The sequence below is a fragment of the Sminthopsis crassicaudata genome, chromosome 4, assembly GCF_048593235.1.
Source record: "Sminthopsis crassicaudata isolate SCR6 chromosome 4, ASM4859323v1, whole genome shotgun sequence".
NCBI lineage: Eukaryota > Metazoa > Chordata > Mammalia > Dasyuromorphia > Dasyuridae > Sminthopsis > Sminthopsis crassicaudata.
In genome coordinates this window covers 185,652,939-185,679,355 of record NC_133620.1, presented here as the reverse complement: position 1 = coordinate 185,679,355, position 26,417 = coordinate 185,652,939, and the positions used below count along the sequence as shown (strand labels likewise).

Below are 26,417 nucleotides of genomic sequence, written 5' to 3'. Positions count from 1 at the left end.
TTGTTACCTGGTTTTGATTTGAGAGGAAGAGAATGTATATGCTTCTCTTCCCTAGTACCCCATTATAGGGTTTCTTTTAGGTCTGTCCTCTGTTATTATCTTATATTTCCTACCTTGCCCATTGTATCCTTCTTACTTGTGAAATAATCACAAATTATCTTTTATCTCTGGGTCTCAGTCTATTCTTTGTTAATTTGATAATCCACTTATTTTAATTAGTTGCAAAGTATTAGTCTTTCAACATTTTTATGGGGAATTTTAAGGCAACTAGATGGTATAGTGGATAGAGCACTGGGCCTGGATTGAGGAAGACCTGAGTTAAAGTCTGGATTTAGGCACTTAACTGATCTTGGTCAAGTCATTTATCTTCTGTTTGCCCTGGTTTCTTCATCTGTAAAAGGACGATAATACATTTTTAAGATTTTTGTGAGGATCATAGGTATTATTTGTAAAATCCTGGCAATAGTAGGTGCTATATAAATACTAGTTGTTATTAGCTATTATTATTGCTCTTAAGACCTTATTGCCAGTCACTAGATACTTTCTAGTATGTGAATTTTGAGCTCCATAAAGTCATGTCATGTGGTTCCCCTGTCCCCCTGGGGATTGATTCCTTGATTGAAGGGAGTGTGGTTAGAAGTAACTTGAGTCTTTTCAGAGAAGGAGCCAGAGCCACAAAATAATTTTGACTTCCTTTAAATACCAATTCTTTTAAAAAATATTGAGTACCTATCCTGGTATTCTCATAGTCCCTGCCCTATATACTTAGGGTTTTATCCTGGCACACTATTTGAGGATTAGTGTGTTGGATCTATATTTTTGCTGACATGCAGGTACTCTCTACAATATTGCAACCATGCCTTCATCTTCTCATCCTGTGAACCTCTCCTTTTTTTTTTTTTTTTTTTTGAGGCTAGGGTGTCTGAAATCTGTTTGAACTCGGGTCCTCCTGAATTCAGAGCTGGTGCTCTATCCACTGCGCCACCTAGCTGCCCCCTTGAACCTCTCCTTTTTTTACCCAGAAATCTTTTGACAATTTGTCAACCCAATGTGCTGTCAGCCTCTAAATCTGGTGACATGTCATGTATACTAGTAGAATAGGGAAACGTTATTGATTATCCCTTTCAGTAACTATAGGACTAGTCTGCTTCATTTTTCAGTTATGCTGCTTTCTTTCATCATATGAAAAGTAATCATTTTAAATTGTAAAAATTGTGAAAGTGATAGCTGTTTATTTCATCTTAAATGTTTTAGTGTGGTAGAACAAATTATTAGTATCAAGAACTTTCATGTCCCAGATGATGATGATGGTGATAGTTTTTTTTTTTTTTTTTTTTTTGCAGTTATTCAAACGTAGAAATGTCTCCCTTCCAGCAAATGATGACTCTATGCTTGAAAGTCCTATCCAAGATCCAGATATCAGCTCTACAGTTCCAGTTCCTGAGGTAGATACAAAAAAGTATATTTTAAATCATTATTTACAGTATGTTGATGAAAACAAAATGTTAAGTAGAATGACAAGAGAAAAATATAAATGTTAAATATGCCTTTTTTTTTGTTTGTTTGTTTTTGTTTTTTTAGGAAGAAGTTATTACTGCTGATATGGTGCAGATGATTTTCTCCGATGATGCTGACCAACAGCTTACAGCAACACAGAAGTTTCGAAAGCTGCTTTCTAAAGGCAAGCCTTTCTTTCCATAAAATGTCCTATTGCTATTTCAGATTTCAAGAGGTTTAAATTTAGGCTTTATATATTTGTTTTTATATTTCTATTCAGTATTTTTGTTAAGGTAATCTCTTTTAAGTAATACTTTAGTGTGACTTTATTATTTTTGTATAATTCAGTCATTAAAAATGAGCAATTTGCATCTTAGCCTGTTCAAACATATTTTATCCTCCTCATTGAAAAGAAATGTGTTTTTTAATTATTAGGTGTCAGCATAATGATTGAGTGGTAAATTTATATGTTTGTGCTACAACTAACATATTCCTATCTCTCTTCTTTTTGAATTTTTTGAAGTGTTTTACATCATATCACTTTTCCCCAAACAAATGATTAGGAGTCTTATTCTGTTAAGAGGGGGGGTATAGTTAACAATGTCATAGTGAAAGTCAGAAAGGACCATGGTTGTAATTTAATCCAGAAACCTCCTTTTACAAATAGGGAAAATGGACCCAGAGAGATAAAGTGACTTGGTCTAGCTCTATATAGGTATTAAATAATACAGCTTAATGTTCATATATTTTCATACTGCTTTCTCTAATTAACCCTGTATTTTGTTTAGCTCAGGAACTTACAGTTTGAAAAAATTGTAACTCTACATTTTTTTTCTCAAATGTATTTTATTTTTCTAAATACATATAAGGATAGTTTTAACATTCAATTTTGTAAAACTTTGTGTTCCTGATTTTTTTTTTCCCTCCCTCCTTCATCTTCCCTCCCCAAGGCAGCAAACAATCTGATATAGGTTAAATATGCCATCCTTTTCAATATTTCCATATTTGTCTTGTTGTTCAAGAAAAATCAGGGGGAAAAAAAAAACACATGAAAGAAAACAGACAAAGTGAAAATACTATGTTTTGATCCACATTCAGTCTCCATAATTCTCTCTGGTTGTGATAGGTATTTTCCATCCCAAGTCTTCTGGATTTGCCTTAAATTGCTACATTGTTGAAAAGAGCTGAGTCCATCACATAATTTTGTTACTGTGTACAATGTTCTCCTGGTTCTGCTCACTTCACTCAACATCAGTTCATGTAGTTCTTTCAGGCTTTTTCTGAAATAAGCATTTATATGCTTTTTTATATTTCTTATAAAACAATAATATTCCATTATCTTCATTAAATTTTTTTTTTTTTTTGAAATAAGTGGAAGGTAGAAGAAATATTCTCAATATGTATTTATAATGTCTTACCCTTTGTTCACACTAGGGGAAAAAAAACCTTGTTCAAAAAAGTGAGATGTTTTGTGGTCTCTTAATAGATTTCTTATTTCTTTTACTTTTGGGGGAAATTTTTTTTGTACTTACAGGTTATTAAATATTGCTACAGTTTTTATCACAATGAAGAGATTTTTTTTAAAAAAGCATTTTTTTAGTCATGTTAAGTTATTAAAACATATCATATACAACTATGTAGGATCATAGATTTAGACCCAGAAGGATTTCATAAACTGTGATTTCACAGGTGTGAACCAGAGGAGAGGGACAATGAAAGATTTAGGATTACCAGAATCAAAAGAAAATTAAAAGATAGTTAGAGACTACAACTTTAAGTAGACATCAGTATTTAATTCCAAGTTAAACAGTTTATTAAACACCTACTATATGCAACAAATGCTTATGGATATAAAATTGATAATAGATGCCTAATTCATAATGTATTGACAGGATGGGACAGGCACAGAAATGAATATAAACCAAGTAGAATATAATAGGAAAAGGGTTTCTCCACCCCCACCCTCCCTTTTCTTTCCCCCTGAAGCAATTGGGGTCAAGTGACTTGTTCAGGGTCACACAGCTAGGAAAGATTTTGTTCCAGTCCAGATTTGAATTCAGGTCCTCCTGACTTCAGGGCTGGTGCTTTATCCACTGCACCAAATAGCTGCCCCTAAGAGAATACTTTCAGTAATAATAGTTGTAACTCATAATTTAAAACATGAAGCTCTAATTTTACATGGATGGGTTCATTCTTAGGTGTTTTTCTTTAAGTAATTCTTTGCCTAGTACCCCCAACATAGGTTTTTTTGTTTTTGTTTTTGTTTTTTTCCTGAGAACATCTGTGTGCTAAAGAAATGACTACTGATCTATCTAAATCTTTTGTTTTCAAAAACTTACATGTATTCTATTGGAAGATATTTTTTCCCAATGGAAGATATTTTATAGTTGAAGGTTAATAGGAAAAAAAATTGCTTCCAAATTAACTTTCATGATACTTATCTATTTTGCAAAGCAAGAGGAACCTGGTCATTTTTTTCCTTACTGAAACTTAATAACCATAATTTTGAGGATTTTTAGGAGTTGGCCAATGAAGACTTTCCTTGCTTTAGTGACAAAGGACCAGAAATGACTTTTAAGATAGTCTAGTAATTACTTTATTAAAATTTAAAATTGTGAGATAAATAAATACATTATAAAATTTCAGAACCTAATCCACCTATTGATGAAGTTATACAAAAGCCAGGAGTTGTACAAAGATTTGTGAAGTTTCTTGAAAGAAATGAAAACTGTACTTTACAGGTAAGTTTTTCTGTTATTTTTTCTTTTTATATTTTTTGAGATGACTGTAGACTAATATTAATAAAAACATAATTATATAATGCTTTAACATTTAAAAAGGGCTGTCCTCACAGCAGTCTTGTGAGGTAATAATAGTAGTATTGTATAGTGCCTTAAAATTTTTGAAATGCTAAGCAATTTTATCTCATTTGATTTTTCACAATAATCTTATTATTTTCTCCATTTTAAGGAGAAAATGAGGCACAGAGCAGTTAACTTACTTAGGGTCATACAGATTAGAAGTATTTGATGTAGTGTTTGAACTTGTTTTCCTAATTTGATGTTCTGTACTTTTACCCACTCTGATCTCTAATTGCCTCTAAATAGTCCAAGTGCTATTATCTCTTCATTTTACATATTCAGAAACAAGTTTTGAGAAGGTAAATTTGGATTAAAAATCAACAATAGATAATATTAGACCTACTAACACATTTAAATAAAATAAAATTAAGTTTTAGTTCTATGAGATTACAGCAATACCTACTTCCAGGAAAATGTAAACTTGAAGAAGCTGACTTTCATTTTTATTTTAATATGCTTTATATCTTTCTTTAGTGCATGGTATTTACTTTTACCACACAGGCTTATCTTGATGAAAGGATTGTTGAAATAAAGAGATTGATGGAAAAAAGTAGAAATAATCTTTAATAATAGTTGATGGGAAAGCCCTGACTATTAAAGAGTTTTTAGGGAAATTATTGTTTGGAAAATTTTCTCTTAGGTTTATACATATTTCTTTACCTTCTTAGTAGATTTTATACTTTTTAAAAGTTTATTAACTCACACTATCCAAAATCGTTCATCTCTTATAGTGACATTAGAGTTTCTTAGAAGAAAATGATAATTGTCCTCCAATAATATCATCCTAAATAGGTGTGTGATCTTTGAACTTTTGAATCTTATATAAAACACTTTCAGCTTACTGCTTCTTGGCAAATCAGTATTTTATTTATTCTAATAGCTTTTTAGTAGAATCTCTGGGGTTCTCTAAGTATACCATCATATCATCAGCAAAGAGTGATAATTTGGTTTCCTCATTACCTACTCTAATTCCTTTAATCTTTTTCTCAACTCTTATTGCCAAAGCTAGCATTTCTAATACAGTATTGAATAGTAATGGTGATAGTGGGAAACCTTGTTTCACTCCTGATCTTATTGGGAATGGTTGCAGTTTATCCCCATTACATATGATGCTTACTGATGGTTTTAAATAGATGCTACTGATTATTTTAAGGAAAAGTCCATTTATTTCTATACACTCTAGTATAAAAAAATAGGGGGGCAGCTAGGAAGTGTTAAGTGTCTGAGACCAGATTTGAATTCGGGTCCTCCTGAATTCAAGGCTGGTGCTCTATCCACTGTGCCACCTAGCTGCCCCCCTGTTTTTTTAATAGTTTTTATTTACCAGATATATGCATGGGTAAACTCTCAAGTGGTTTTAATAGGAATGGATGTTGGATTTTATCAAATGCTTTTTCTGCATCTATTGAGTTGATCATATGGTTTTTATTAATTTGGTTATTAATATGGTAATTAATATTAATCCTACCTGATCATGGTGTATTATCCTGGGGAAGATTTTCTGTAGTCTTTTTGCTAATATCTTGTTTAAGATTTTAGCACCAATATTCATTAGGGAGATTGGTCTATTATTTTCTTTCTCTGTTTTCAACCTACCTGGGTTAGGTATCAGTACCATGTCTGTGTCATAAAAGGAATTTCGTAGGACTCCTTCATTCCCTATTTTTTCAAATAGTTTATATAGCATTGGGGCTAATTGTTTTTTAAATGTTTGGTGTTTTTTTATTCTAACATTACCCTTCCAAATTTTAAAGTTTCATCTTATTCTAAAACTCATGGACTTATGTAAATAATTCCATATTCACCCTATTAGAACTATTCATAATTTTATAAATTTTGATCACATCCTTGCTCATTTTTTGTTTTTCCAGGCATAATAATCTTGTGTTTGATACCATTGATCCTTTTAAGTTGAATTTTTCTGGTTTCTTTATTATGTCTAAAACTATTATTTTAAATTTTATTTTTTCTTAGTTTGAAGCTGCATGGGCCTTAACTAATATAGCATCTGGAACCTTTCTTCACACCAAGGTGGTAATTGAAACTGGAGCTGTTCCAATTTTTATCAAACTCCTCAATTCGGAACATGAAGATGTTCAGGAACAGGTAATTTTTATTAAATTATTTGTATTCATTGTGTTCTGTAAATTTTCTTTGAAAAGTTTAGTTTTCTATGATTGTATTCAGTTTTGGTTTTTAATCACTGCTGTTTCTATTATAAAATTAGAGGACCAAATCTTCACTGTCTTAAGCCTCAAAATAGTCCTGGATTAATGGTACAGTTTCATGTAATGCTAAAGAATTTAATTAAACTTTTATGCCTACAAATAAATATTAAAGTCTGTAATGCTCTTAAGTAAAATTAAATTGAGTTAATTTTGTTTGTATGTAAATTTGTGTTTATTTTTGTAATTATTTAAATTCAGTAATTGGAATTAGAGAAGTAGTCAAGTTTATGATTATAAACATTTTCAAAGTTTATGATTAGAAGAGATAATTTTACTTTTTTGATAGGTGAACATTTGTTTTTCAGTGATACCTTTTTTAAAAAATGAATTTGTACTAAATTTAATTAATAAACTTTTTGGTAAATGTTTTTTTCCTATTAAAATAAGAGCTATAAATTAAATTTTGCTCTAATAACTAAAAAAATCAGAATAAAAGAAGTTTTCTTTTGATAGTTAAAGCAAGTTTTAAAATTCTATAATTTATGCTTGTAAAAGGCAGAGCACAAGGAGGTTTGATGTTATAGTTTAATGTGACTAGGAATATAATTATTCAGAAGGTACAATTTTGCCATTTTGCTTTATTTTTTTGTGAGTTTTTAATTAACCATTTAGGCTGTTAGTCTATTAGTGTAAGCTGCCATATAACATTAATACTTTATCAGTTAAGTTTATTTCTTCTTTCAAAGAAGTTGAAGTATGAGATTTCCTTGCCCACTATTTCCATAACACTAAAACATTAAATTTGGGTACAGAAGAAAACTAAAGTAGTTTTGGAAGGTTTTTTCTTGTCTAATTTGGCAAAAGACATTTAATCTATAATTTTGATATTTCCTCTTACATTTTCTGTTTATGGCAATTTCAAATATTTTTTAAATTATTAAAACTATTTCAACTACATATAACGTCATAGATTGTACTGAAGCACAGATCTAACATAATGTCTAGTTTTTATTATTAGAAATTCTAAAATGGTCAGTTCAAATTATGGTTGAGAATTGCAGTAAATATTGTCGTCATATCACCCATCTTTTTTCTTATATTCCTGATTTCTTTTCATCATTCTGACCAGTCTTTTCCTTTTCCCTCCTTTATCACAAACAGTCCCTTTTATTTTCTCTCTGAATAGCAATTCACAAATTATTTTTGTCCTCTTTTATTCCTTTGAGTATTCCAGATGAGTTGAATTGTGTAAGTATGTGTGAATATTAGTGAGTCTTGAACTGGACTGCATTGGCCAAATCATATTCTGTACTGTTCGTTGCCAGCATACTTGTAAAGTTCTTTAGTATAGTTTCAAAAAATTAAGGTGGCCTTTGTTATGAAAAGTTGTGCGCGCTCTCTCTCTCTCTCTCTCTCTCTCTCTCTCTCTCTCTCTCTCTCTCTCTCTCTCTCTCTCTCTCTCTCTCTCTCTCTCTCTCTCTCTCTCTTTCCCTCTTTCCCTTCCTTCTTCCCTTCCTCCCTCCCTTCCTTCCTTCCTTCCTCCCTCCCTTCCTCCCTCCCTTTCTTCTTTCCTTCCTCCCTCCCTTCCTTCCTTCCTCCCTCCCTCCTTCCCTCCCTTCCTTCCTTCCTTCTTTCCTTCCTTTCTTCTTTCCTTCCTCCCTTTCTTCCTTCCCTCCTTCCTTCCCTCCCTCCCTCCCTCCCTTCCTTCCTTCCTTCCATCCTGTTTTTGTCACCAATTGTATTTAGTTCAAAATATGATAACCACAACATTTCCTCCTGTTTACATCATTGATTAAAAACATTGAACTAGAAGCAACCTTGAATACTACCCTTTAGACTTCCCACTAAGTTTGCATCAATCCATTAAGTAACAAATTTTGTGTCTTGCCTTCAACTGGTTGTAAATCCTTCTTATTTTACTGTTATATAATCTCTCTTTGATCCTTAATGAAAGGTTGCCAAGTATTTTGCTAAAATCCAGGTATACCATTTCTGTGACATATTTTACCAATCTGATAATTTTGTTAAGAGTAAATAGGCTTATTAGGCTGTCATGGCTTCCTCTTAATAAGTGTATGCTGATTTGTATACATGGCTGTTTCCCTTTTTAAGTTTTCATAAACTAATTCTTAATAATTGCATTCTAGAGTCTTGCCAGGTATTGCAGTTTAAATGCACTCATAATTTTAGAAATCCTTCCTTTTATTTGAAAATTTGAAAAAAGTCTCTAGACTTCTTTTATTGACCTTGATTTTTCATAGTTCAGCATTGCATTCAAAAGCTTTCTGTACCCTGGGATTTATAATTTATCTTAACCAGATAACTTGGACTCAAAGAATACAAGGAGCTCTTTTACTATCTCTTATCATTAGTATTAACATGCACATCTTTTATTCTTTTTTGATTTCAGGGTATTTTGATATATAGCAAAGGGGGGGAAATTATCTTTTACCCTCTTTCTATCCATCTCAAACAGCAGACCTATTCTTTTTTTTTTTGGTCCTCATGTAGATAAATAACTTGGCATTTGCTTCTGCTTAGACTTACATTCTGACAGTATTGCCATTCTTCTGAATTTTTCATTGATTGTGTGCCCTTGTTTTCATCTTTCTGAAGTCACAAAATCATATCAACCTATCTAGCTATCTTCCATTTCTTTCCTCAGACTTATTTTAAACTTTCCATCTTAAGAAAACTTCCTCTCTTGAAGTCTTAGTCCAAAACATTGTACTAAACTTTAAAGAATCTGTTCTAAATATAAGATTCTTGTCAGATTATACCCAGCATTTCCTTTCTTTTGTTGTTATTTAGTAATTTCAGTTGTGTGTCCTATTTGTGTTTTTCTTGGTAAACATACTAGAATACTTTTTCATTTCCTTCTCTAGTTCATTTTACAGATGAAGAAACTGGAGGTAAACAGAATCTTGCACAGGTCACACATAATTGTTTGAGGCCAGAGGAGTCTTCTAGACTCCATGCCTAGTACTCTATCCACTGCATCACCTCGCTGCCTTTTTTTTATCAATTAACAAATTTTATAAATTGTCTACTAATGTGGCAGGCACAGTTATAGCACTGGCAATACAAAAACAAAAAAGATAGTTGTGGCTAAGGAGCTCTAGACAACATAATTTCCACCTAAGAATGTATAGAATAAATATATGGTAATTAAGAATGTAGGGTATATCAAGGAAGTGAGGGTTCAGGAAAGTGATAATAGGGAATACATTTTAGGTATGGGAGATAGCCAATATAATGACATGAAGGTGGGAGATTGTGACCCATGTGTGACAGAGAGACAAGGTTATGTTGTTTGAACTTGAGTGCAAAAAAGGGAGTACTATATAATGAAACTTGAAAGGTCAGGCTATAAAGGACTTAAAGCAAAAGAGAAGTTTATATTTCACCCTAACTGCATTAGAGAGCCACTGAAGTTTAAGTAGGGAAATGATGTGATCACATCTGTGCTTGAGGATAATCACTTTGATATGGGGCTCAGTGGAGAATGGATTCAAGCTGGGTTTAGGAGAGACTGGAAAAAGGGCAAATTGACCCAATTAGGAGATCATTGCAATAGTTCAGGCAGCTTAAATTGAGGGTCTTAACTAAAGAGATTCCTATTATGAATAGAGAAAAGGAGTCATGCAATAATCAGATACGTGAGGTATAAGGAGAATGAGTATAATGAGAGTAGTATTTAAGCCTGAGAGACTTGGGATAGATCATAAGGTTTTGGGAAAAATTCTTGAATTCACTTTTGGACATGTTGAGTTTTGAGCTGTTTGAGGGACATTAAGTTTGAAATCCTCAGGGGAGAAAATTGGGGCTGGATATTTCAATCTGCATGATGTCTGCACAGAGCTGACAATTAAGCCCATGTTAGTTGGTGAAGTTACTAAGAGAATGTATGTTGAAAGAATAGTAGGGGCCTTAGGATAAAGCTTTGGGGTATACTCAGCATGTAGAGAGCATGATATGATTGATGAATTAATAGTCTGCAGTCAGACAGATAGGGAAAGAATCTAGTATAGAGTAGAGTAAAACTATAAAAAAACTAGAGGGAAAATAAATCAGGAAAAGATCACCAAAAGTGTTAAAAGTTACAGAGGTCAGGAAGAAAGAAAGCTGAGATAAGAGCATCATATTTGGCATTTAAAAGATTTGTGAAAACTTTTGAGAGGGCAGTTTCAGTTAAATGATGCCATATTTCAAGGAATTGAAGAGGGATTGAGAAAGAGGCACGTGAGAAAAGAAATGTAAATAACTTTTCTAGAAATTTGAGAAAATGGGAAAACATAGGGCTTAAATAGGTGGTAGTGTCTAGTGTCTTAAGAAAGGGAATAGAGATCTTTGAAGGCAGCAGGGAAGACATTGGTAGATAGGAAGAGATGAAAGAGAAATGAGGCACCATGATTAGGGAGCAAACAATCTCCTAGAGAAAATAGAAGGAATTGGTACAAGGGACATACTGCACAAATGACATGGGACAATTTTTTAAAAAAGTTTTTGCTATTTCTTCACTTATCCAACTCTTTTTTGTGGGGTAGAACTAGTTCCAAAGAAGAGTTCAATTTGTTGTACTCTAAGTTTAATTATCATCTCTATGTAAATGACCCCAGTAGTAAAGATATATTCATTGTCTCTTCCCTTTACTTATGCTTTCCCATTCTCCATTTCATAATATAGCCAGAGAAGGGTGCCTTTTTTCCTTTCTTCCCTTTCCTCAGATCCCGTCTGGGATGACTGAACAGGAAGGTTTCGATAACCCTGGGAGTTAGCAGCTACAATTCTAATGATGAGGAAGATTTCAGGGCCTTACCTCTGTCCTGCTTCTGCTTCCTGAGTCTTCTGGGTCTTATTATCTGCTCTGCCTCTACATCCTGCAGATTCCTAGGCCTTGCCTTCTGACCTACCTGTATAAGCTGACTATTGAATTTTGCCATGCTAGGCCTTTCATTGACCTCTGCAGTTGAACTTTTTATATATGTTGCCTCCCTCAAATAGAATGTGAGCTCTTTGAGAATAGGTATTATTTTGCTTTTTCCATTTGGATTTCTAGCACTTTGCATGGTGTTTGCTACATAGTAAATGCTTTTTCATTCATGCTTTTTCCAAGGGTTCTAAAAAGTATCACTCATCTGTGTGATGATGAGCCCTAGGTCTAGAACTTTATGCCAGAAGAACATAAGTTCAGATAGGTGGTTCTATTCATCCTGAAAAGTTGCAACTTAGAGACACAATGATAGACTTTGTTACTGTTCAAGTACCAGAACAGAAGATTCTTACCAAAAATGTGGTCACAGGTTGGTAAAAACTTTTTGGTTATAATACTCAATGAAAAAAGGCATTAAAGAAACTTCTCTTTCCAATGTTATTTCCTTTAGCTTCTGCCCTGACCATTGCAGAAAAGTAGATTAAGAAGTGTTAAAAACATCAACAAACATTCATGTAATTATTAAGTATTCTTAATTTGCAAACTTTGTCCAGTGAGCTGATGGATACTCTACCAGAGGAACTGAATCACATCCATATTGATGGCCTCTTATATATATGAAACCAAGAGACACAAAGAAACTATAGTTAAATGCAAAGGAGTTTTAGATTATTGCAAGTAAAGGAATTTAATTTCATAAAGCAAGTATAGCAATAAGAAATGTTTCAGTGGGATACTTGGTTGTCTTGCTGTCTGTGATGAGCATAAGAAAACAGGGCACCATGAAGTAATTCCTGTTTACATAATATAGTGTAGAGCATTGAATTTAGGATCAGAAGATAATAGGTTTAAATCCTGGCTCTGCAACTTATTGCTCATTTAACCTCTCTAGGTCTTAGTTTCCTCATTCAAAAAAAGAGGGGGTTGAACTTGATTCCTAAGGTCCCTTCCAGCTCTAAATCTATGATATATGATCTGTTGCAGAGGTTGAAGAACTTGATAAGATCCTTCAAACTAAGTCAGCATCTACATTAATACTGAATAACTTGTTGAAGGTGGGCAAAGGGGAGGACAGTGAAAAAACTATGTTGGAAAATACAGTTTGGGATCAAGAAATGAAAGAGACCGAAGGCTTGTCTTAAACCAGTACACCATGAATACTTTGTTCAAGAAGAAAGTCTGCAGGCCCTGGATATGGTGAGCAACAAAAACATATAGCAAAACGTGAAACTGATTTTATCTTAAACAGACAGAATGATTAGTTGCTGATTTGAGTGTCATTTCAGATGTCTGTGTGCATACACACTCAGATCATTAGCTGTTAGAACATAAATCAAAACTCATACAGAATTGTAAGAAAGGATAAGCAGAAGAAGAAACTGCAGGCAGTTTTTCCTATAGTATAAACCATCTGTCAGTTCCAAAATATGGAAAATAAACAAAAGTAAAGATATTGACTCTCTCACCAGTTTTTAGTGAACTAGAACTACTGCACAATGGTCACCACAACAAGGAGACAGCATGAGCCCAAAACCTGCCTCAGGTAGCAGATATTACTAAGTAGAGCAGCAACATGTCAGCCAAGGTCAGTACTGTTTTGAGTACAAACTAATTTGTAAAACCTGGAGGAGGAGGATGGAATATTGCAAGTTGTATCACTTCACAAAAATCTAAAAAGCTCTTCAGGGGAAAATGAGCTTGTAGAAAATTTGGTGTTAGAGCTGTCTAAGCCAGACCCTTTCAAGGCCATTTGTAGGTGAAACCAGGAATGAGGGCAACAAATGGATGTGAAATGGATTATATCCACTGATGTTCCTGTAAGAGTCTATTCTCATCACTGACAATAAGTTGAATTGCTGTAGTAAATGTACTTTGTAAGGAAGTGGCAATAACATTTGGGACCATGAAGTTGGGAAGAAGGGCTGCACCTAATCGAAGAAGAAATCTGCTGAAGGAAGTAGACTTTTAGATTAAGTGCTAGGGGAGGCCTTCTAGGTCATTTAAGTCTTAAACTTCTTATTTTATGAACAAAGTTGAGGCCCAGAGAAGTAAATCCAGGATCACAAGAATAGTGGCAGAACCAGCATTTGAACTCAGAATTTCTTATTCCAAAGTCAACTTCTTTACTCTATATTGCCTCAAGGGAACATAATTATTCATTTATCTGGCATTTTAAAAATAAATTCCCAATATGGAGAGATTCCAAAAGAATGAAAAAGTTTACAGATAGTAATTTTCATATATACAAAAGGCAACTGAGAAATACTGACCCCACATGCCTATTTCTTATCGCTGAAATCTTTAGTGGTCTTAGCATTTGTTAAGAGAATCCTTCATGAAAACATGAGAATGTTTCACAAATAATTTTCTATAGCAAACTACATCTTTATAATCACATAAATGATTGCTCTGTGTGGTGGTTCATTTTCTCTCCTTCTTTTCTTCCTCCCACCTCCCCCCCCAAAGGAAAAACATTTAAATAAAAATTTTTTTAAAAAAGTATACCCAACTAAAGTGTTTGCCAGCATTATTAAAGATTTCTTGCATGAGTTCAGATGATTACACCTCTGGCAAAGTTCTTTGGAGACTCTTCTTTCAGGATGACATACTGATTGTATCTAATCTAATCTAATCTTTCAGGTACAATGGTTCTTTCATAAAATCTATTATCTTGGAAAAAGAGATGATTTAATTTTCTACTGAAAAGAGCATGGATGAAAAAATGCATACTGCTCAGATTGACATACAATTGAGATATACATATACTTATGTTTATAAATAATCATAGATTTTGAACTAGATTCACATTTAAATGATAGGGAATTAGATAAGATTGCAGGTAGGAAGTTGTGTTCTCAGAAATCCCCTTCTTAATTAATAAAGTGATGGTAGTTGTGATTATAAATCTTAGAATACAGTGATATCAGAAAAATCAGAATTATAAGTGACCCAAAAGAATTGCATAGTAATGATAGACTGAAGCACCTTACAGTTAGTGATTTGAATGCAAGAAGTTGAAGTTAAATGGTACTAATAAGGATGTGAATAATGAGACAAGGAGATTAGCTAGGCACGTAGCAAGAAATAACATGAATGCTTACTGATAACCAGGAAATAATTAAGAGGACAGGACATTTTCCATTGTATATATCTTTGGTGGATTTATAAAAAGAATGACTTAAGATTATGTGGTCTTAATTGGTACAATATGAACTGGTGGAGAAATTAGCAAGATCATTGAAATCTCTGATTTCATCAGTCTATTAGTGTATACTACAATTCTAGCACCCATCTAGTTGAACTTTTTTTTAAATACAAAATTACCTTAATTTTTTTGGAGTCATGAGCACTATGTACTTCCTTTTCCATTTGACCAATTCTATTTTTTTTTATTATAGCTTTTTATTTACAAGATATATGCATAGGTAATTTTTCAGCATTGACAATTGCAAAACCTTTTGTTCCAACTTTTCCCCTCCTTCCACTCCCCCCCCATCCCCCAGATGGCAGGTTGACCAATACATGTTAAATATGTTAAAATATAAGTTAAATACAATATATGTATACATGTCCAAACAGTTATTTTGCTGTACAAAAAGAATCGGATTTTGAAATAGTGTACAATTAGCCCGTGAAGGAAATCAAAACTGTAGGCGGACAAAAATAGAGGGATTGGGAATTCTATGTAGTGGTTCATAGTCATCTCCCAGGGTTCTTTTGTGGATGTAGCTGGTTCAGTTTGTTACTGCTCTATTTGAACTGATTTGGTTCATCTCATTGTTGAAGAGAGTTACATCGTCATATAGTATTGTTGTTGAAGTCTTGCTCATTTCACTCAGCATCAGTTCATGTAAGTTTCTCCAGGACCCTCTGAAATTATCCTGCTAACCAATTCTATTTTTTAAGAAGCTACTTTACTTGGTAAATTTTTGTATATCTTCTCCCATGCTATTGTTTCTTCATGATTCTCTTGCATTATTTTCATTTCTTTTTCCAGTTCTTCTGCTTCTCTAATTTGTTCCTTCTTAAGCTGCTCTAGGAAATTTTTGAGCCTCAGACTAAATTACATTTTTCTTTGAGGGTTTACATATAGCCATTTTGACACTCTGGCCCTCTTCTACATTTATGCCTTGATCTTTCCTTTCAGATTGATTATTTTATTTTATTTTTTTTTTAAACTAAGTAAAGGAGGCCATTCTTTGTCTCATTTTTAACTAACTTTAATTACTGAAAGGGCAAACTGAGACATGTGAAAGACCTTAGTTTAAAAAGGCCAAGATTTCCTACTGCTACAGGGGGTCATTTCTGATCTATATCTTACTACTGCACCCAAATGGCTCTAAAGGAGTAAGTCTCGTGGCTTGTACAGTCCTTCCTTAAATCCATTTCACTTGCAAGTCATGACATCACCTCTGTAATGTTATGGTCCTCTTTGAGAATGAAGGACCAACAACAACAGTCACCTATTTGATGTCTTTGAAGAAATAGTAATGTTCTTTGTCTGAAGAAGACTTGAGATGTTAATAGCTAACATCAGTGATTTGAAAGGTCATCATAAAGAATGTGAAGTAGAAGGCAGAACTAGGATAGGTTGATTTATAGAGAGGGAGATTTTAGTTTAAGAAACAACTTTTTTTTTTTTTTTAAGCTTTTTATTTTCAAAATATATGCATGGATAATTCTTCGGTTTTTGTTGTTGTTGTTGAGGCAATTGGGGTTAAGTGACTTGCCCAGGGTCACAGCTAGGAAGTGTTAAGTGTCTTGAGGTCAGATTTGAACTCAGGTTCTCCTGACTTCAGGGCTAGTGCTCTATCCACTGTGCCACCTAGTTGCCCTTGCACAGATAATTTTTCAACATTGACCCTTGCATAGCCTTTTGTTTCATATTTTCCCCTCCTTCCCCTACCCCTTCCCCTAGATGACAAGCAATCCAATATATGTTATACATGTTAAAATATATGTTAAATCCATTATCTGTAAACATATTCATATAATTCTCTTGTTGGACAAGAAAAATCAGATCAAAAAGGAAAGAAAATGAGTAAGAAAATGCAAGTGAACAAGATCAAAAAGAGTGAGAATGTTATGTTGTGATCCACACTTAGTTCCCACAATCCTCTATGCGTGTAGATGGCTCTCTTCATCACAAGATCATTGGAACTGGCATCAATCATCTCATCGTTAGAAAGAGTCACGAAGAAACAACTTTTTATTTTGGGCCATCTATTTGTAGAATAATCTTATATTGAGGTAGTCAGTCTCATTGGAGGTATTTATGTAAAGTCTGTAAGGTCATCAGTGATGTTGTAGAAATGATTTTTGTACTGGATGAGTGGATGAACTAGATCTGTGAAGTTTCAAATCTTAAATTCTGTGATGTCCCAAATATAGTAAGTGGTTCTGCATTTTTTGAGATTAAAAAATTACATTGATTTTATATACTTTATTATCACTTCCCCCAGCAAATAATAGCACATTTCTTGAATTCCTATATTTCTACTTTCTCTATTATTCTCTTCCTTTCCTAACTTATTGTTTACTCTCCTACCATAGTACTTGATTCATATCATTAGTCCTAGCATATTGCAGACTTCTCAGTTGTTACATTTAAAAGACTTCTAAATTTTGAGTTCAGGGCTTGGGAAATAAGGCTGTTCATTTGAGAAGTAAAAAAACAAAAAAAAAAACAACAAAAAAACAACAAAAAAACCCAAAACAGCTGAAATTGTGATTAAAAAGCTAGCTATTGATTAGTACCTAAAGGAATACAGCTTAATTTTAGGGCTAAATATCACTTGATTTTCATTAACTAGTGAAAAGAATCTGCAAATGGATTGCATTAGTACTAAAAATAAATTTAGAACATTTTCAAACTTTATGTCATTTAATCTTTATCTTGTAAAGAAGATGTATTTTAATAACTTGTAAGATATTATTGTTGTTGAATCTTGCCTTTCACAATAGTCTTCCAGTTTTGCAGAATAATTTGAAGGAAATCTAACAGTTTAAGAATTTTAACTCTGGTTGATAGCTATACAATAAAAGCCTGATATTACAAAGTTAAAATTCTTCCTTTTCCCAGAAATACATGACTTTCTATTCAATAAGTCAAATATCTTTCTTTTATCCCCTTGACTCAGGCTTTGTCCTTCCCCAAATGTCAATCAACCCTAGATATTCTTAATTATTGTTTATCTTCATTGTGTACCTTTAACATTTATTATCATAATCCTTGCCTTTGCTTTGAGAAAAATTTAATGTTATACTAGGACTTTTTATCTAGAGTTCTAGATCCTATCTTTTGTCTCTTGGCAGTAGCTTTAATTCTTCCTCCTTGTCATCTTTTTTTCCTCCTAATGTCTGTTCCATTTCCTAGGTAATTAACCATAAATCCTAAAATGTATTTTAACAGGCAAGTATTAGGAAGAAGGAGAACAGAAGAATAACCTTCAAAGTTTCACTTAAGCTATCATGTGCATTATCAGACCTTGAATTGGAAAAGTTTTTGCCTAGGACTGCATCAATCCAGTCCTAGTCGTTTAAATCCTTGCTTACATAATGTTTATAGAAGTTTTTCTGGACAAAGAAACTGAGAAACTAAGGTTCACTTGCTCAGGAGGGAGTTTGGGAGGTGAGGATTCAGAGACAGACAGTTAGTTATTGGCAGAATCAGATTGAAACAGGTTTCCTCATTATTGACTTTAGCCATTATACATGGTAATTATTTACTTTAGCAGCTACCTTATATTTGCTTTTTCTGGTATGTAAAATCACTTGGAGACAAAAACTGATTATAGGTAATTTTTAAGTATAGGCTATTCGTGGAATTTTTAGTGCCCGAGTTAAAAAAATTTTTTTTTTTCTTTTTCCTTTTTTTTTCTTTTGTCGTATCATCTGAAAAAGGCAATCATCTGCTGCTGACAGCTCTATACAGGCAATGCAAATTTGATCAATACCTTCTATTTCCTTTAAACATATATTTACTGTCTCCCAAGTGGGTATTAAATAGTCCTTGGTATCAATAATTGGAATATTGATTCTTGAGGTGATAATAATAGAATTTAACTTGTCTAACTCAAGACTGGGAAAAAAACTCATTAACTACAACAGAATGAAATTATTTGTTAGGTTATAAACAAGTAAAAGGTACCCATTCATTTTGGGAGTAATTTTCTTTTAAAAGATTCCATTTATTGTAGCACTATCAAAAGAATAATGGTTAAAAAAAACTTAGGTTAGTATTCATTTTGTTTTAAAGTACTGTTCTTATGAGAGTTTCTGCAAGTAGTCAGATGATAATTGGGATTGTAATTGGTTGATAATTTGTAGCTACAATAGAATTGATCTAAATTAATTTTTTACTCTGTTTTTAAGGCAGTATGGGCACTTGGTAATATTGCTGGTGACAATGCAGAATGCAGAGACTTTGTTTTGAATTGTGGAATACTCCCTCCTCTCTTAGAGTAAGTATTTTTAATTTTTTTATTGTAGGTAAACATTATCATAAAGAAAATCCATGTTCCTTACTCTAGTAAATTTGTTTTTTTTGTGTGTGTTTTTATAAGCTGCTTTTAAACTTAAGTGTTTAGGTTCTCTTACAGTTTGAAATAGAGTAATGAAAATTGTATATTGGTGATTGATTTTTAATGATTATTGTTTATAAAATAAAAAAAAATTAAAACATTTATCTTTAAAAGTATTATGGTTCATCATTGTGGGTACTCCTTTAAGCATGTTTCCCTTACTTTTACTCCTCTCTTCTCCTCCCATCTTAGTGATGTTTTCATCTGGTGCCAAAAAAAAAAAAAAAAAAAAAAAGAGAATTCAGTATTAAGTGTTTGAAATTAAAATTTTTAATTATGGAGTTTCTTGGATATCTGGCTATGAAAAGCCTACTGGAAATTATATTCTGCTGGCATAAAAGTAACCTTGGAGAATCCCAGTGCCATGATGTAAGCCATTTTAATGTGATGTCAGGAAAAAGTGTTTGGATTTGGAGTCAAGACCTGGCTTCAAATCCCAGGCATATGTCTTACTATTTGTGTGACAGACAAATTGTTTCATTTCTGTGGGTTGTAGTTGGCTTATCAGGAAAATGAAAAGGTTGAATTAGATTATCTCTAATGTTCTCTCTAAATTTGTGATCCTTTCCCTTAGTGAAGGAATGGTGACTATGAAAATAAAAGTTCTAGATGAAAAACTTTGTACAAAAGAAGCTGAAAGGGTGATGGGGTGGAAAAGGAAGGTGATTGCTTCAAGGGCATGATGGAGAAATCTAGAGGAATGCAGCCAAGTGGGGAACAGTAGAGATGGCTGTCTATATCTGTCATGTTATGAAAGAATAAAGAACAAAAGGGAAAAGCCACAAAAACAAACAAATTATATGCTTCGATCTTCACTTAGATGTCATAGTTTTTCTTTGAATATGGGTAGCATCTTCGGTCATAAATCTTTTTTGAATCATCTTAGATCATTGCATTGCTGAGAAGAGCTAAGTCAATTATAGTTGATCATCACAGTGTTACTATTAACTGTGTACAATATAAACCAAACTTTTACAATTTATTCTTTAGTATATAATACTGTCTTATGTTCTTAAATATTAATTTTTTTCCAGTCTGGTTGCTACTAGACTGCAAATTGGACCATAATAAGTCCCTCAAAATTCATCTCATTTCATTGTACAGAGTAGGTAGTTAATAAATATGAGAATTTTTAAAATTAATTTTATAATTATAATATTTATTTATTTATTAATTTATCTATCTATCTATCTATATCTATCTATCTATCTATCTATCTATCTATCTATCTATCTATCTATCTATCTATTTTCTGAGGCTGGGGTTAAGTGACTTGCCCAGGGTCACACAGCTAGGAAGTGTTAAGTGTCTCAGACCAGATTTGAACTTGGGTCCTCTTGAATTCAGGGCTGGTGCTCTATCCACTGCTCCATCTAGCTGCCCCAATTATAACATTTTTGACAGTACATATGCATAGGTAATTTTTTACAACATTATCCCTTGTACTCCCTTCTGTTCTGAATTTTCCCCTCCTTCCTTCCACCCCCTCCCCTGGATGGCAGGCATTCCCATACATATTAAATATGTTATAGTATATCCTAGGTACAATATATATGTGCAGAACCGAATTTTGTTGTTGTTGTTGTTGCAAAGGAAGAATTGGATTCGGAAGGTAAAAATAACCTGGGAAGAAAAACAAAAAATGCAAACAGTTTACACTCATTTCCCAGTGTTCCTTCTCTGGATGTAGCCGATTCTGTCCATCATTGATCAATTGGAATTGCATTAGATCTTCTTATGTTGAAGATATCCACTTCCATCAGAATACATCCTCATATAGTATTGTTGTTGAAGTGTATAATGATCTCCTAGTTCTGCTCATTTCACTCAGCATCAGTTGATGTAAGTCTCTCCAATCCTCTCTGTATTCCTCCTGCTGGTCATTTCTTACAGAACAATAATATTCCATAACATTCATATACCATAATTTACCCAACCATTCTCCAACTGATGGGCATCCAGTTTCTAGCCACTATAAAAAGGGCTGCCATAAATATTTTGGCACATACAGGTCCCTTTCCCTTCTTTAGTATTTCCTTGGTATATCAGCCCAGGAGTAGCACTGCTGGGTCAAAGGGTATGCACATTTTGATAACTTTTTGGGCATAATTCCAGATTGCTCTCCAGAATGGTTGGATTCTTTCACAACTCCACCAACAATGCATCAGTGTCCCAGTTTTCCCACATCCCCTCCAACATTCATCATTATTTGTTCCTGTCATCTTAGCCAATCTGACAGGTGTGTAGTGGTATCTCAGAGTTGTCTTAATTTGCATTTCTCTGATCAATAGTGATTTGGAACACTCTTTCATATGAGTGGAAATAGTTTCAATTTCCTCATCTGAAAATTGTTCATATCCTTTGACCATTTTTCAATTGGAGAATGGCTTGATTTCTTATAAATTAGAGTAAATTCTCTATATTTTGGAAATGAGGCCTTTATCAGAACCTTTAACTGTAAAAATGTTTTCCCAATTTGTTACTTCCCTTCAAATCTTGTTTGCATTAGTTTTGTTTGTATAAAAGCTTTTTAATTTGATATAATCACAAAATTTTCTATTTTGTGATCAATAATGATCTCTAGTTCTCCTTTGGTCACAAATTCCTTCCTCCTCCACAAATTTAAATCTGAGAATTAAAAAGAAAAATGCTACCTGCTTTCAAAGAGTGTATGTTACAGTTACTGAATCAGGGAAAATATACCTCAAATACTTAGAGATCAGTTAAATACTACGCTGCATAGTTGACTCTAATTGGAATTAGATTCAGAAAAGGAGAAATCCTTGTAGATTTTCAAGAATTGGCTATTATAAACCTCATAACAGAAACACCATGAGGAAATTATATAAATAAGATGTTTGGGTATATTAAAAGCAATGTAATAGGTGCTTGTTAACATTTTTACTTTAATGTAATTTTTCTGCCATATTCTTGTGCTTTTATTGATTTGGAATATAACATTAAATGCATTTTTATGTGCCTTTATTTGATGTGAATATGTCAAATGCTGGAAAATCTTGTGTTAATGATTTCTTGACATTAATTAGTATCATTAGTTTTCATGTTTTTAATTCTATTTCAAGAAAATCCTGTAACAAAATCACTTGTAGAACAAAAGCACCTTTTAATTGTAATCTTGAGAATGTTCCTCATAAATTACTTAACTAAAAAGTAGAGAATCCTGGTAAAATGAAACAAGAACCACTTTAGATAAAGAGCAGATGCTTTTCCCTCATACTCTGTTTAAAATATGAGGCATTTCCAGCTTTATCGGGGTTTTTCCTCAAGTCACTTTGTCCATAGAAATTCAATTTGGTCCTTAACTCCAGCAATGTGTATATTGCCAAACCCCATTTCCTAGACCCTTTGCCTTCTATATATCTGATTTAGAGAAGAAAAACAGGCGTACTATATTTTCCATGTGTCAGGTTCAAATCAAACCAAATGAAAAGGACATAGAACAGTATTTTACGTTTTTGTTCCTAGTTTACTTTTTTTCCTCACTCTTAATTTATTTAAGGCTTTGACTATGTCTGGATATTTGTTTTCATGACTAGAAGTAATGTGGCACTTTAAACATTATTAATTCAGAAATTACTGGGTTGATTTCAGTAATCAGAACTTTAGTTTAAATGTGCTTTATGCTTTTCATTATCAAGTTTTCAAAATCAATGAAATAATTAAAACTAAAATAGTTTTATATTTCAGAAAGTCTTGTAGTTGCAAGTAGGGATGTTTTGTTCTTGTACTTATATTCTTAGTACTTAGGACTGAGAGTACCTGCAGGGCTCTTAATAAATGTTGATCAAGTGATAGAATCTGTTTCTCAGAAAAAATCTAAATCTCTTCCCCCAGATGTGTTCAAGAATTATTGTTAAAAGAAACAATTCCTTTTTTTCTTTGCCAGATTACTGACAAATTCAAACAGACTCACGACAACTCGAAATGCTGTATGGGCCCTTTCAAATTTATGTAGAGGCAAGAATCCACCTCCAGATTTCAGCAAGGTATGATTGATATAGACAGATTGATAAATGTGTCTTGGACTTTAAGGGAAGATGTAAGAGATTGAAGGTATAAACAGGAGTTCCATTCTTCTCATGGTAGAAGTAAGGAAATTGAGGCTTAGAATGGGGAAATTCACAGAGCTAATTCAACATTTTGAAAATAAGAGGTGTAGTTTACTTTCTTCTACTTCATGTGTGTCCTATTCTGTAGTTTGCTGTTTTCATTCTAATTTTTCTTTTTAAAGTGTTACCTATATCATACAGTAGAATATAACATTGCTGAATATTTTGACATTCAACAAAAGGACAACCAGCCCCCATGAAGACAAGTTATTTTTTTCCTCTACCTCTTCACATTTAGATTATTGGTGTCAGTGTTATATAATAGCTCAAAAGAAGGAAAAATGATATCCTGTGAGTTTAAAAGTGTTTAGGGGGTGTCTGCAAAGTTAAAAACCATATTTTTCGTAGTAGACCTGTATGAAGGACTGTATATAGGACAGATTTCATGAGTAAATGACCTATTTGAGAATTCTTTTTAGAAAATTTCCAAGGCAATTTATATAGATATGTTTGTTTAAAATTTAAATTGCATGTAATTACAGGGAGGTATTAGTCTAATTGTATTCTGCCAAGGTTAGATCAATTCTAGAATATTGTGTTGAGTTCTAAGCACTACATGTTACTAAGACAGTAATCTGAAGAGTACCATGATCAATGTATTTAGGATGGTGGAGGCTGTATGAGAATTGGATAAAGGAAGCAGGAATAGTTATTCTGGAAAAGAGATCATGTAAGGGAGAACATGATATCTATTTTCAATAATTTGAAATTACTTCACAAGAAAGAAAAATTAGACCTATGCTTAACTTGAGAGGCTCAAACTGGGAGCAATAATAGGAAGTTATAGAGGCAAACTGGATTGATTTGAGAAAAATCTTAGAAATAATGAAAGCTTTTAAAAAGTAGAATGAATTACTTCAGCAGGTCATGAGTTTTTTCATTTCTTCCCTCCTCCCTTACCCCCCTTCGCCCCTTCTCTCTTTTCCCCCTGGTCTTTAAGCAAAAATTGCATGATCCTTATTAGGGATGCTTATGGCAGGGATTCTTTTTTAAGGCATGGCTTGGATTAGATGGCCACTCTCAGCCCTTCTATTTCTGAAATCCTGTAGAAACAGAGGAATTTTTAAAATTCTGTTTCTTTTTTCCTCCAGGTATCACCTTGCTTAAATGTTCTATCAAGATTACTGTTTAGTAGTGACTCAGATGTATTAGCAGATGCTTGTTGGGCCCTTTCTTATCTTTCTGATGGACCCAATGACAAAATCCAGGCAGTCATTGATTCTGGAGTCTGTCGAAGACTGGTAGAACTTTTGATGTAAGTATAATTGTATGATTAAGAAAGATATAATTGTATATTAAATTTAGCGGTAGTGTAACAATACTAATTATACCTCAGATTTATGTAACATTTTGAGATTTACAAAAAGCTTTATATTTGCTTTACAAAGTTTTGTTGTAGCATTTTGAGATTTACAAAAGATGGACAATTTGACTTTTAGAGAGTAACCCTGTAAAGTAGGTGCTACTTTTTATCCTTTGTAAAATCAGGAACTGAGCTGAGAGAGGTTGTGACTGACTTAAGCAATTAATAAGTGTATGAATTTAAACTCAGGTTTTCTTTTCTTTTCCTCCCCTCTCCCCAGGCTGGGGTTAAGTGACTTGCCCAGGGTCACACAGCTAGGAAGTGTTAAGTGAGACCAGATTTGAACTCTCGTCCTCCTGAATTCAAGGCTGGTGCTCTATTCACTGCGCCACCTAGCTGCCCCTTCAGGTTTTCTTGATAAGTTAATAATTCTGTCTTTGGCCTCTAAACAGATTTGATCTTAGTAATAAAAATTTTTGAAAATGAATAATATTATTAGTGATAGTAATAATAGATATCATTTAAATGTATGTATGCTATTTCTATATTCTAAAACAAACACAAAAATAAACATTAAAAGCTGAAATAAAAATGGAACACTAAATTTTCTTATTAATACAAAAACTTTCACTAAAATATTAATATTTTTACAGTAATATAATTGAGTATGCTTCATCTTTTAAAAATCTTGGATTAAAACTTGGTGATAACAGTGATTTGAAGGACTGGTTCATTTCATTTTGATACTGGGTTTTAATGATTGTCTTAGCTGAAAGAGAACATTTCACATTACATATATCCAAATGAAAGAAATGCATCTTTGGATATAATCAATAAAAAATTCATTTCTATTTGCCAGTTATGCAAATACTTTATTGTTGTTCAGTCTTTTCATTTGTGTCCAACTTTTTGTGACCCATTTTGTGATTTTTCTTGGCAAAGATTCTGTAGTGGTTTGCCATTTCCTTTTCCAGATTATTCTACAGATGAGGAATCTTAAGGCAAACAGGGTTAATTGACTTTCTCAGTCTTATAAGTATTTAAGGCTGGATTTAAACTCACAGAGATGAATCTTCCTGACTTCAGATCTGGCACTCTTATTTGTAACAACTCTTCAGGTTATCTGCTACTATTATCCGCATTTAATAATATTATTATTAGCAATAATACTAGATAATATTTATATATTGTTTACAGTGAACCAGGCCCTGACACTAAACTGTTTACAATCATTATTTCATTTGGTTCTTATATAAACCTTATAAAAGTAGGTGCTATTGTTATTCCCATTTTACAAATGAGGAAACTGAAGCAAATTTAGAGTGCGTCCTAGGATGACACAGCCACTAAAGAGTCTGAGGTCTTCCTGACTCTAGACCCAGGGCTCTTATCTTCTGTGCCATTAGCTGCTTCTACAAGAAATTGTGAATCTCCATTTCACCCAGCTTGTTTTTTAAAAAATATATGATAAATTCGGCATATTTCAAAACTGCCCTGTTTGTCTGTTTCCTTCTGAACTTCTTTGCAATGAAAAAAATCTTATAATGATCCTAATTTTTTAATATCTATTGCTATCTCCTCTCATAATTGAAAAGAGAGAAAGAAAAGAGGAAACATTCTCTCTCACTTTCCTCATAACAAATAAACCAGATCAACATGTTGAATATGCCTAAGAAAATATGACCTGTATTCTTTGTATGTTAAAATACTAGAAGTTCATTTTCCTTGCTTTCATTTTCTTCTGTTTTTTTTTTTTTTTTTAATTGGTGAGGCAATTGGGGTTAAATGACATGCTCAGGGTCACACAGCTAGGAAGTGTTAAGTGTCTGAGACCAGATTAAAACTCAGGTCCTCCTGACTTCAGGGCTAGTACTCTATCCACTGTGCCATTTAGCTGCCCTGTTTTTGTTTTCAGAGAATCTATTTAGGTGGTATAGTGCAT

At 33.0% G+C, this 26,417-nt stretch overlaps 1 protein-coding gene across 2 annotated transcripts in view; it reads left to right on the top strand.

Annotated features, from left to right (window-relative positions):
* Nucleotides 1-26,417, top strand: part of KPNA5 (karyopherin subunit alpha 5) — a 52,852-nt gene that overhangs the window by 11,584 nt on the left and 14,851 nt on the right. For both annotated transcript variants that reach the window (XM_074310021.1, XM_074310022.1), the window contains 7 exons: nt 1,344-1,445; nt 1,582-1,681; nt 4,144-4,238; nt 6,333-6,464; nt 18,834-18,922; nt 22,950-23,049; nt 24,264-24,427. In XM_074310021.1, the coding sequence (XP_074166122.1) occupies nt 1,344-1,445; nt 1,582-1,681; nt 4,144-4,238; nt 6,333-6,464; nt 18,834-18,922; nt 22,950-23,049; nt 24,264-24,427 (782 nt within the window). The remainder of the gene's footprint in view (nt 1-1,343; nt 1,446-1,581; nt 1,682-4,143; nt 4,239-6,332; nt 6,465-18,833; nt 18,923-22,949; nt 23,050-24,263; nt 24,428-26,417) is intronic.